This window comes from Malania oleifera, chromosome 10 (genome assembly GCF_029873635.1).
Source record: "Malania oleifera isolate guangnan ecotype guangnan chromosome 10, ASM2987363v1, whole genome shotgun sequence".
Lineage (NCBI taxonomy): Eukaryota > Viridiplantae > Streptophyta > Magnoliopsida > Santalales > Ximeniaceae > Malania > Malania oleifera.
In genome coordinates this window covers 33,226,176-33,239,560 of record NC_080426.1, presented here as the reverse complement: position 1 = coordinate 33,239,560, position 13,385 = coordinate 33,226,176, and the positions used below count along the sequence as shown (strand labels likewise).

At 36.4% G+C, this 13,385-nt stretch overlaps 1 protein-coding gene across 2 annotated transcripts in view; it reads left to right on the top strand.

The window, feature by feature from the left end:
* The window catches only part of LOC131166852 (glycine--tRNA ligase, chloroplastic/mitochondrial 2), a 167,093-nt gene that overhangs the window by 106,295 nt on the left and 47,413 nt on the right, over positions 1-13,385 (top strand). For both annotated transcript variants that reach the window (XM_058125452.1, XM_058125453.1), the window contains exons 24-28: positions 2,964-3,035; positions 3,130-3,188; positions 3,494-3,587; positions 4,009-4,227; positions 9,240-9,334. In XM_058125452.1, coding sequence (XP_057981435.1) covers positions 2,964-3,035; positions 3,130-3,188; positions 3,494-3,587; positions 4,009-4,227; positions 9,240-9,334 — 539 coding nt within the window. The remainder of the gene's footprint in view (positions 1-2,963; positions 3,036-3,129; positions 3,189-3,493; positions 3,588-4,008; positions 4,228-9,239; positions 9,335-13,385) is intronic.

Genomic DNA, 13,385 nt, shown 5'->3' with positions numbered 1-13,385 from the left:
AGCCCTCTCAAGAAATAGTAAAATAGCTATAGCACATGTACAAGAGACTCCTTTTGATCTTCTAGGAAAAAGATACTGTTGTCTGCAAGAGACGAGACACCACAACCCCGGTTTCTCCCCATCCCAATCCCTCTCACTAGCCGGCCCTCTATCTACCCTCTATCTACAATCCTATGAACTAACCTACTCAAGAAATCCACCACAAGACCAAACAAAAAGGAGAAAGTGGATCCCGTTGCCTACCCATCTTGAAGCCCTAAACCACGACTTAAGGAATTAGAGAAACACGCTCATCCAACACTACGACCTCTATCCAAACCCCTTCCTTATGGATGTTCTTGTAGGAAATTCCAACTAACTTGACCATAATCCTTTTCAAAAGCCATTTCAAACACAGCCTCATCTCTCTTTCCTCCAACATCCTTAACTACATGAGCTACCAAAATAGCTTCCCCAATTTGTTAACCTCCCCCAAAAGCACTTTGAGCCACAGAAGTAGTGTCACTATCATTGAACTCAACCTATGTGCTAGAACCTTAGCTATAATAGGCCAAAAAAAAACAATGCAACTTTGATACATCCGTCCTTCTTAAGTACCAAAGTGATGAAAGCAAAGTTTATACTTCTACACCAAAATCCCATTAAAATAGAACTCATTAAAAATCTTCATTGAGTCTGCTCAAATCACTTCCCAAGAATCTTGAAAGAATGTCACAGCAAACCCATTCAGACCCCACGCTGAATCCTCCTTATCCATGCCAAGGGCAAATGTGTTCACCTCACTCTCCTCAAAAGGCCTCTCCAACCATGTTTCTTAATTTCTAGAAAGGGGACTCCACTCTAAATGTAGGCCTACTACATCCTCATTTGCAAACAAATTAGCAATAAAAGAATTTGTCATCCCATTCACTAACACAAGATTTAGAAGTAATCTCAACCCCCTCCACCCCATAACTTCTCTCTTGCCATTGGCCAACCTATGGAAGAATTAAGAATAATTTAGAATTACAATCACCCTCCCTAACCCATTTAAATGTATGTTTTTGTCTGCAACTCCTTATTTCCTTAAAGATCACCTCCTTAAGCTCACTTTTCAACGACATCCTCTTAGACTTACCATGCTTGACAAGACCCTCTTCTTCTTCCTTCCTATCCAACATATCAAGCTCATGAAGAATGCTATTCTTTACCCAAACATCCACAAAAACTTCAATATTCTACTTTCTAACACTTCTTTAAGATGCTTGAGTTTCTTCATAAGCCTAAAACCTTCCCAACTCTTCACAACATCCTCAGTCCAAGTGCTTTTAACCAGAGTTTGAAAAGACTTATAACCAAATCACATATTTTTGGACTTAAACAGAGAGGGGCCTCACTTAACTTTGCCAGGCTCCAACAAAATAGGGAAATGGTCCCGCACTTTTCTACTCAGAGCCATCTAAGATTGATTAGAGAACTCATCCCACTCACTGCAAAACAAGAACTTGTCATAACCTATTGCGAGACTAGCAACAAATGTCCTCCCCATACTAACCAAGAAAATAAAGCATTAGCTAAAGGAAGATCCCTCAACCCACATAACATATCAAAGTTTTGCATGCTCACTATAATGTTAACCTAACAAGTCTAACTCCAGTTCAGTCTTATCTTTTGAATTCTCTCTTGTAAAATAAATCCAGAGCTTAAAGGTTGCATTAGAGGGTCTTACACTCTGTTATTACTTTTTGATCTCTCTTCCTCCCTCTCTCTCTCTCTCTCTGCCTTTCTTTTCCCTTCTTTTTCTTTTCTTCCCTTCTTCTCACTTCTTCAAAGGATTTCTTGTAAAATTTGAAAATTTGTGGGAGGAGTTTGTTAAACACTCCTAAGTTATGGATACAGCCTTGTCTCATTGAAGAGTTGTCAGCAAGGTTAAAGAATTTGTAGTTTCTAACATTTTCTACCTTTTAGATTACCATTTCACCTAAAAGCTTAAATTGTTAGGTTGTGGACCAGCAATGTATATGTTAAAGCCCCCAAACATGCAGCCCAGTCACACGTGGAGGGATAAACAAATGGTAAATTACATCCATTACAAGGAATACCATAATTTTTAAACACCACATGGTAAATGCAGGCAATAAGACTAGAACCCAGGACCTCTTGGCAATCATAGCTCTAATACCATGTTAGGTTACCACTTCACCCAAAAGCTTAAGTTGTTATGTCATGGGCCAACAATGTATATCAAGCTCTAACCCTAGCTTCAAACTTTCAAATTTGCAAATGTATGTCTGGGTGTCCTGTTTAGTGCATCTGCCATGATGTTTGTCTCACATGGATGATAATGGAGTTCAAAGTCATAATCTTTCAAATACTCTACTTACTGCCTTTGCCTTAAATTCAATTCCTCTTGAGTAAAGAGATATTTAACCTTTATGATATGAGTACACTTTAAATTAGTTTCCATACAAGAACAAATACTATAGGTTTAGAACAAACCCAGCAGCAGCAAACAACACAGCGGCTAATTCCAATTTATGGGTTAAATAATTGTGTTCAAGAGCCTTTAATTATCGTGACCCACACGCAATCACCTTTTCCATTTGCATCAGCACAAATCCTAACCCATTTAAAGAAGCATATATGTATACACCACATAAAGATCCTCATGATTAGGAAGATCTAGTATTGGAGCTATTGTTGAACCAATCACATTCTTCACCGCACACGATTTTTTTGCCTTGTTAACTCAGTTAATGACATGGCTAGTTTTGGAAAGTTTTGCTCCGACCTGGAATTATATCATGTTAAACCTGAGAAACTGTGAATTTTGTCCACTTTTCTAGGGATTTCCCATCCTAATATTGTCTCAATTTCAGTAGTATCAACAGATATATCAGAATATCATCAATGAATCCTATAATAAACTGATCATGTAATCAAATTTTTCCTCATTTTATAAATTCTGTTCATAAATCATGCAGGTTATGCAGAAGCACCAGAAGTATTTTGCCTTGACTGATGATAATGGAAGGCTATTGCCATATTTCATTGCTGTGAGACATGCTTGCTAATAATTTGTTATGGTTCTTAATGTGGTTTGGCCAAACAATTCCCAAGTCATCTGTCAACACTCTGGTTTTTGTTTAGGTTGCAAATGGAACGATCAATGAAATGGTGGTAAGGAAAGGAAATGAAGCAGTCCTAAGGTTTGGCATAGACCTTAATCTTCAAATTTTGTTTTTAGTTGCATTTAATGGACAATCTTGCAGTCCTTATTAAGTAGTATCCTAATCTGAAACCAGCTTTAAAATTTGTTTGGAGGTGTTTTTAATGGATAATTTAGAAGTGAGGTTATACATGTATTCTGCAGCTGTTTAATTCCACTTCTTTTTTTCTCCTTCAGTTTGATCCAACTGGCTATTGCTCATACTTTCTCTGTGATGTCATCTTTGATATTGATATTCTTTCATTGAACTTCTACTGTGCTCAAATAAATCATTTCTCACTGCAGAGCTCGCTATGAAGACGCAAAGTTTTTCTATGAGATGGACACAAGTAAAAAGTTTTCGGAATTTCGAAATCAACTGAAAGGAATTCTTTTTCACGTAAGCATTTCATCATGCTACATGCATCATGTATATGATCCAATATTAACTTTTAGGGTAAGTTTTGGGAGTCTTAGTTTTGGATGTGTTTATTGTCTTTTCCACTTCTCTTGTATTCTCGGGGAAAACACAGAGGGTATAGTTGGTAGAAATTAATGAATTAAAATCATTTGAAAATATCCAATTGTTTGAAGCATGAATAATCAATTGTAAATATAATATATATTTTGTATTATTTGTTTGTGTAGGGAAATAGATATTTGCATGATTATAGTTCCTTGCACGAAATTCTAAAATTTAAGTTATTATCTTTTGAAAGTTTCAGTACAGTTCAAAGTTTTTGAGGTAAATGATGTAATTGTAATCATTAGATATCACTTGATGTCTGATGGCTATTGTATTCTTAATCTAAATAAAACAGGAGAAACTGGGAACAATGCTGGACAAGATGCTGCGCATCCGGAATATGGTTACACAACTAAGCTTGGACATAGGAACTAATGAAGATAAGCTCCAAATTGTCCAGGATGCTGCATCACTGGCTATGTCAGATCTTGCTACAGCTGTGGTCACTGAATTTACTTCCCTATCAGGAATAATGGCACGCCATTACGCTCTCAAGGATGGCTACTCAGAGGAGGTCTAAATTCTTTTATTTATGCATTTGTTGTTGGATTTAGTCAGGCTTTAAAATATTTTAAAGTAGGCACTTTTTGTTTAGCATTTTGGTGGTCTGCACTGTTCATTTTGCTTCCTTTTTTTTTTTCTTTAATTTAAAAAAAAGTAATATCATTAAGGGAGAAGAGATGTACCTTGGGAAGGCTTGAAATACAACAACGAGACGAAATAATAAAGAAAACAGAAAAACTTCATATCAGTGAAGCCATTGAATCTCCTTGAAAATCAAAAAATTTATTCCCTGTTCAGTGGCCAGATGAAAAAGCCCAAAGAGAGACACGAAAACCCAATTTTATCCAAAGCATAGGTAAAAGCATCTGGTCCTCCATTGAAGACGCGGGCATTTGTTTCCAACCAAATACCCAAAGATTTTAAAAAAGAGAGCAAAAATGACAGTATGCCCTTACTTTCTTCAAAGCCTTGTACAAGAAGTGATAAAGAAGCCATCTAGTGAATCCAGGAAAACCCAGCTCCCATAAGGGAAACCAAATAGTCTATTCCACAAACTCCAGGCTACTGAGCAATAAAAAAAATGTCTCAGCACTATCAAAACAGACACCACCACCATTGGGGATAAAGCCTTGGCATTGGAAGGAAGCTTCCCTTGCCAAATATGATTTGCAAGAGGAAAGTATAAGGAGGAATGAATCAAATGGTAAGAATTTACTGGCAGATATACCAGAACATCCAGAATCCTCACTGATGCTGTGGAAGCATCAAGGATCTGCAACCATGGGAGAAAATGAAGAAATTGAAGAGAAGAAAGAAGGGGAAGAAAGGAGATAGGAAATAAAGGGGGAAACTTACTTTCACTTCAATTCAATTTCAACAACTGCCTACAACATGGCTTTCACACACAATTTATAAGAAAGCCTCTTCGTATGAAATTACACATAAACCCCTAAAGCTACATTACATTATAAACATGCCCCTAGAATACAAAAATACTACAAACAAGGCCCCAAATACACATAATACTATAATAATGAAACCAAACACAAAATAAACTAATAACTAAACCCAACAATCCCGTAACCCAGATTTTCTTAATTATTTTCCAACATGGATCTTCCCAAGGTCTTGCTTCTTGTCCTACATTAAATCTCCCCCAGTTAGAAAAAATTCAGCCTCAAATTTTGAGATACTTGTGGATCAAAAGTAAGAAACAAACTTGGACTCTTCAAAAGCCAGCACTTGAGTGATACAAGAAACCACACTCTATTGGCATCAATTAACATACTGGGGATGACAAACTGAACCAATGTTTTAAAAGGCATAGGTGTAAGGCGATGCGTTCTAACCCTTAAGGTGTAAGCCTTAAGGCATTGTGGCGTAAGCCTTTTGAGAATTTAATTTTTAAGATAACAATTTGTTAAATAAATTAAATATATTTAAAATAAAGTAAAAATAAATAAAATGACAAATATAATGTAAAAAAAAAAAATAGATGTACTACGCAAAATACTTGTTGGCCATTCAAAAATTGGTGACTTGAATACATGACATAAATCATGACAAGAGATAGCTATACCATTACAAAGTTCAAACTAATTTCAAAACTTAATATACAAGTCTAGTTATTTTGGAAAGGTTGAGGTTCAAGAGTTTTAGAAATAAACTCATATTATGACATTCCTTTTGTACAAACATGTAGTTAAAATTTTCTAGCCAATTCTAACTTGAGAATCACACACCCAAAATGCATAAGCGTCAACTAAAAAGGCACAAAAGGAATGTTTTTTTTGCAAAAATGTGTAAGCCTCAGCATGTAATACGTTAGCCTTTTTGGAATTTGGTATTTTAGATTGAGCCTCAAGGCTTTTTAAGCATGCCTTGCCTTGAGGCGGGCCTCAATTGAGCCTTTTAAAACAGTGAACTGAACAATAGAAATGTTTGAGGGACTTTGAATGTCTTCAAACACATGCATTTCCATGCTCATAGTGTCTTCAAGTTGAGTAATTGCAACTGATTATTTTTCTTGTTGGTTGGTAGTGTGGGCTTCAAGATGGTCTTCTTAACATTATAGTGGAAGACATATGTTCTCTTATATCCTTGAGTCACACCCAAATCATCCAACCAAGGAGTACATGGTCAAACATTATCAAAATAAGCACCCATTTGGTTAGGAGCCAAACATCATTCATAAACATGTAAGGTAGTGTTATCAATCTATGGCATCTCATTAGGCTCTGGATGAGGTTTTGGATGAAGTTGTATACGAGTGACTCCATTTGTAAAAACCATATTCATAGGGCATCGTCCTTCAATGATGATTTTGCAAACATTTCCTCCACACTTGAGAAAGTGTTGGAAAAGCTTGAAATTGTGCTCAATATATGATAAATGGCATCCTTTTGTACAATAATTGTCTCATATTGCTGGATTTATACATATATATATACTGCAAGTCTGCAATTGTATATATCACCAAAACCTCTTTACACAATTTGCAAGCAAGCTTGACTCCAAATTTCTCGAGAACCATCTTCAATTCACAAATAGTCTTGAGTGCATGCAGAAATTAAACAAATCCACATAGAAAACACACAAATGCAACAATGCGACTTGACTTTTATTGCTGGCAGTAACAAATCAATGCTGATGGCAACCTGATAGTCCAATTTAGAGCCTTTCCTCTCAAAGGATAACACTTGACCACAAAATATTTTGTCTGGAACCAAATCTCACACAGAAAATCAAAATATCAGGAGAAAACACCAAATTATCATGTGTGAAGCCAATTTCTCACAATTCTGGCAATTACACGGTATATTGGAATTTTTCTCGTGCGCATTGCCGGTGCTTAAGGAACATGAGTCGCGGGCGGTGACTTCTGGCAATGAAGTTTGGAGCGAAGGGAGATAAGCAGATAGGAATTGCATTGGTGGTGGTGGTGTGATGAGAAAAGAGCCAGAAGTTAATATTTTAAAAGGTGGCCAGCACATGGAGGCATTTCAGGTGGTCGGACGGAGACAAAATTATAGGGAAGGGGTTTTGAGGGTTCTAGTTTTGATGGTGTTAGATTACCACTTTACCTAAAGCGTAAGCTCTTAGGTTGTGGGCCAACAATGTATATCAAGCTTTAACACCCCCCCCCCCCCCCCGGGGCACATGCAGCCCGACAGCATGTGGAGAGATGAAGACACGATAATGTTATTTTTTAAATACCACACAATAAACACGGGCAACAAGATTAGAACCCAGGACCTCCTGGTAACCAGCTCTAAGACCATGCTAGATTATCACTTTACCTAAAAGTTTAAGCTGTTAGATTTTGGGCCAACTATGTATATCAAGCTTTAACAGATGGTGTGGGAGGTCTTGTTAGAATATTCTAGGAATGGGGTCTTTGAAGTATTGGGGACATAACTGGAATTTTTTCAAATGGTTCAGACCTGTTTTTTTTTTTTGACTAAAATTTCAGAACAGAGATGATGGTTGATGGTGCTTTTTGTATATGGTGTTGCAAAACATCAGAGAGGAGAAAATTGAGCACCTGAAATGGAAGAATGGATATCGATATTGGGCTCTGATACCAAATGATGCAGAGGCAACATCAAAGATCTGCAGCAATGGGAGAAAGATGAAGAAATTGAAGAGAAGAAGGGGAAGAGAGGGGAGAGGAGATAAAGGGGAAAACTCACATTTACTTCGATTCAAATTCAACTACTGCCTACAACATGGTTGCATATAATTTATAAGAAAGCCTTGTCAGATGAAACTACACATAAACCCCTAAAACTTCATTATATTACAAACATAGCCCTAGAATACATAAATACGACAAAAAAAACCCCAAATACACATAATGCTATACTAATTACACTAAACACATAATAAACTATTGACTAAACCCAACAATCCATTAACCTAGATCTTCTTAATTATTCTCCAACATGGATCTTCCCAAGGTCTTGTTTCTTGTCCAAAAACAACCCTTCCCCTCCCCACCCCCCCACACCCCAAAAAAAAAAAAAAACGGTGCACTGAAACAAGGATAGTTTTATTTAGAAAATTGAGCACTTCCAATCATTGAGATTTCTACAAAAATTAAATTTCCAAGAGGTAAGAGTCCCTCTCAATCCATAAAAAAGAAGAGATGGGTGAGTTTGGCAGCAAAGAAAGGCAACTGATATGAAGAAAAGGAAGCTTCCCCCACCATAAATCCTCCCAAAACTAAACATTGAGAGCCATCACCAACTTTATTTTTTATTAACGGGAAGAACAGGGAAGAGTCCTGTGAAATGAATCTCCAAGGACTCTGGTGGGTGAGTCTAATGCCAATGTTAGCATCTCAACCATCTCCTTTTTTCTTGGAGGAGAGTGCTGTAAGTGTCCTGGCATTTGTTCATTGAAATATGGAGAGTAGGAGTCCTTTGAAAGCACTTTCTCCTGATGCATGCTTATTATGTTTTGACAGTTCAGAAACAGCTTCTCACCTGTTTTTGCACTGTGCCTTTGCTTGGAAGTTGTGGAATAAGCTCTTTGGTCTATTGGGAGAAAATTGGGTTTTTCCAGAATTGATTGAGGGTTTGTTGGTCATTTCTTTTTCTGCTTTGGTAGAAGCAAGGATGCAGATGCTTTGTGGAGATGTGCGGTTTTCACAGGGCTGTGGGGATTATGGCTGGAACAAAAAGCATGTATATTTACTGGGAAAAAGTTGAATACCTTATTGGTATGGGATAAGATCCAATATTTAGCATCATTTTGGTGTGCTGGTTGCTTCAAAGGAGTGAGGTTTTCTAACACCCTAAGGAATTAGCTAGCTTTGTTAGTTTGATTTTTGTTTTCTCTTTTCTGTTTCTTTCCTTATTGTATTTTTCTTTTTGTTTAGTAGGATTTCTTATTCTGCTTTTTGTACATTCTTCCTATTCTAGTGAATTCATCTTCTTTTGTTATAAAAGAAAAAATATGAATAATGACTTCTATATTAGGTGTACCTTAGTTATTTTATTTATGCTCTACATTGACCAGATTGCTGAGGCCTTGTTCGAGATCACACTTCCAAGATATTCTGGTGATGTACTTCCTGAAACTGATGCAGGGATTGTCTTGGCAATTGCTGACAGGTTAAGTAAACACCACAAACTTATTCATTTGCTTGTTTTAGAATGATAATAAAGACCTTTATTTATGAAGAATTATCTGATTGTTGTGGTTTTAGATCTGCAAAACAATTGGTTTGTTGAATGTGCCCAGGTCTCAACTCAGCTCAGTTTGTTAACTGATCCAAACTGATTTAACTCAGTTCCCCATTTACTGAACGAAACCCAGCCAGAAACTGTACAAAAATGTAGCAAGCAAATTTTATATGGTTTGGATTGGTTTCAGATCGGTTTTCCAGTTTTTGTCATAGATGGCTATTCTATATATATATCCAATAAGCAGAGTTAATTGTCATATAATGCTCAAAGAAGACAAGAAGAGGGGCAAATTCTATTTGTGAATCAGTTTGGTTTTATACTTGGGAGACCAAACTAATGAGATCAACCACAAAATCTATACGTTTGTTAAGAAGATTAATCGAAAAGTTTAGGGGAAAAAAAGAGGGCACATGGTTTTCATTGACCTAGCAAAAGCCTATGATGCGGTATTTAGGGAAGTTCTGTGGTCAGTTGAGGGTTCTAGAATTTAAATGAAAAAAAAAAAAGGGAAGCATGTAGTAGGTATATAGATGTCATTAAGATATATATATGATAATGGCTAGTCTTAGGACTATAGGTGGAGACTCTAGGGAATTCCTAATCACAATAGGTGTATACCTAGGAAAGGGTCTGCTTTGAGTCCTTATTCAATATAACCAAATCGTAAGATATGGCAAAATCGAAGATTGTATCACTGACCTTTTTCATCTCCATATCCATGTCCTCTCATATCCTATATTATCTTTTCCAATGTGACCATTCAAATTAGCTCCTATGAATGTCTTTATTTACATTGGTATCCTTTGTAAAATATTGTCCATATCTTTCCAAAATTGTCGTTTAAAATATTTTGCTAAGCCTATTTAGGGAGCATACATACTAATAACGTTCACTCTCTCCATGCCTAAAGCTATCCTAATTTTAGTGATCATATACCCACCCCATTTTTATGTTTCTCTTTACTAGTGCACCAAAGTTTCATTCCTGGTTTTTCAATTTTTGTAGCTTTCTCTCCTACCCATTTCGTCTCTTGAAGGCAAACTTAGTTAATTTTCCGTCTAAACATTATTTCCACTATTTTTCCATACTTTTTCCTGTAAGGGTCTTTATATTTCACATTGCTAATCTAATCTTAGTTTCTTGTGCTAACTTATTAACTGCCTTCCTTTTATACTGACCTAGTCTATTCTTTTACCCTAGGTGAACTTGGTAAGAATTCATGATAATAAGATCTGGCAAAGTTTTACGCTGGCTATCAGGTACCTAACACAACCCTACTCCCTTATCTGAGCTTGGTACTGAGTGTGTGTATAAAGAGTTTGTGCTACACAGGCAAAGTACACGCTTACATTTTTTTCTTTCACATAGACAATTTTTGAATTCACAACCTACAACTAGTAGAAACCACAAACACAATACGAATGCATTAAAAAAAAAATTGAGCATACAATTTTAGGTATGAATCCAAGCTAGACTGCAATTAAAAAAAAAACATGCAATAGTACTTTTTGAAAAATGCTCTATATTCCAAAACTTGCAAAGGAAAAACACAAAATGCATATACTAATCCTACAAATCATAAACACAAAACCTCCACTCCTAACCCACTATTGGAAAAATTATTAATAATAGTAGTAAGAAAAAAAAATAACAAGAGAGGAGAAGATCTCACCAGTGATTGAAGCTAAAAAGAAAATAGCAACCACTTGAAAAAATATTACAGTAAGTACCCTTTGCTGCAAGAAATTTGATGCTGCTATTGAAAATCAGTTGAAGAATATAAAAGCAACGAGGGGTTGCCAGAATTCTTCAATCCATAAAATCTTTATTGCTTCCTCATGATTTTAGGATTGAAGAAACAAGAAGCCTTGGATTTGTTTGGGTCTTTGGGAGGAAAAGAAAAAGGAAAAGAAAAGAAAGAAAGGAAGTTCAGAGAGGGGATCTGTTTGGTTGGTGAGAAAACAAAACCAAAATGAGAGAACAGAATAAAGGAAAATGAAAGAAAAGAAACCATTTGAAGTAGAAGTAAAAGAAAGAAAAAGAAGAGGAATTTGAATCAAAGTAAAGGTGGACTAAAATCTAAGTTAGAATTATGGACAAAATTTAGAATCTAGCGGTTTTAAGATTAGTAAAAATGAGACTGAATATATGAAGTGTAATTAGTCATGTTAGGAGGAATATTGGAGAAAATATTAAGCTTGATTTTCAATAAATTAATTGCACATATGGATTTCAATACCTTAGATCTATTTTGTGAGTTGAAGGAAAAATTTAAGATGTAAAGCGTAGAGTTGAAGCACACTAGGTAAAATGGAGAAGTGTTTCAAGCATGTTTTATGGGATGGAAATCAGCAAGCTATGCTATATGGATCAATATGCTTGGGTACTAAGAAACAATAAATTCAAAAATAAAAGTTGCAGAAATGGGAATGTGAAGGTGGATGAGTAGTATAACTCTAAGAGATAAATTTTGAAATGAACACATTCATTCGTAAGTAAAGATAAGACAAGGAAAGGATGGTTGTGGTGGTTTGAGCACATGCAACATATGCCAAGTGACGAGTCATGTGCCAAGCTTGTTCAAGGCATTATGCTTTCCCGTGACCTCTTGTCTTGTGTGCTTGGGATGGGTTACCATCATATATATACTAGTGTAAGTTTAATTTTTAAAAACAGTTTTGTCCTAAGCTAAAAATAGGAGTATGATTCCTCAAACAAATTGATGTTTCCTAGTGGCAAAGTGAGATTTGCATAGAGTGCTCTTTAGGGGAGGGTGGTTGTTCATCAATTTGTAAAACTCACTAGTCATTGTAAACGTGTTTAGCCTACTTGCCTCCCTCGCTAGACACACATTGTTAACAAAGGTGTTTCTTTAATGAATTACGTTGCTTTGATGTTCACCGCTTGCTTGCCATTGCTTTCATGCATTGTTTAATGTTTCCACTTACATTTCTTTCAATGAAAATGATAGTGTTCTGCTAGTACCGAAACCCAGAACACATGGGGATGCTTGTGATGCCAAGGAGTTGGAGAACTTGTTTGGTGTGGAGTAGTTCTTTCGCGCTATGAGGATGGACTCAAAACAGTGAATATTGCAACTCTGTCCTTGGTTGGTGACACTAAACTATGGCAGTGTACTAAGTACAATGAAATTGAGAATGGATGTTGCGTCATTGATTGTTGGGTAGACTTGTAGAGAGAACTTAAGACCCAATTCTTCCTTGAGAACGTTCAGTATAATGCTAGAAGAAAGCTAAGAGACCTCAAGCTCAGTGGGTCAATAAGGGAATATGTGAAACAATTTTCTACTTTGATGTTGGATATCCATGACATGTTAGAGAAAGACAAGTTCTATTTTCTTTAGGCGTTGAAACTATGGGCAATAATAGAACTTCATAGACAAAGATTTCAAGACTTGTGTACTGCACAAGCTGTCATAGAACGGTTGATTGACTATGGTGGAGATAATTCCAGTTTGTCCGAAGAGAGTGGCGTGGGTGGAAACAATGGAAAATATTTCAATAAAGGCAAACACAAAATTGGTGGAGCCGATTGTAAGGTGTTAACTTCAAAGGAAGCTTTGTCATCTCAAGCATACAACACGCTCAATGGTAAGGATAAGATTACATGCTTCTTATCTCAAGGCCCTCACAGAGTTGCTAAATGCCCTCACAAGTCATCATTTAATGCCTTACAAGCTTCCATCATGAGTGGGCACTAGAGAATGATGAGGATGAGGAAGATACCTTGAGGATGGGTGCAATGCGGCTAGTGAAAGTGTTGGAAAAGAAGGCCAAAGAACCGAAAGTTACACTAGCGAAAGGGTTGATGTTGTGAACTTAAGGATCAACGGGAAAAGCACCTATGCTATGGTTGATACAGGGGTTACCCATAACTTCATTTAATGGGTGGAAGCAAAAAGACTTGAACTTATCCTTGGAAAAGGATTCACGACGCATGAAAGTGGCTAACTTTG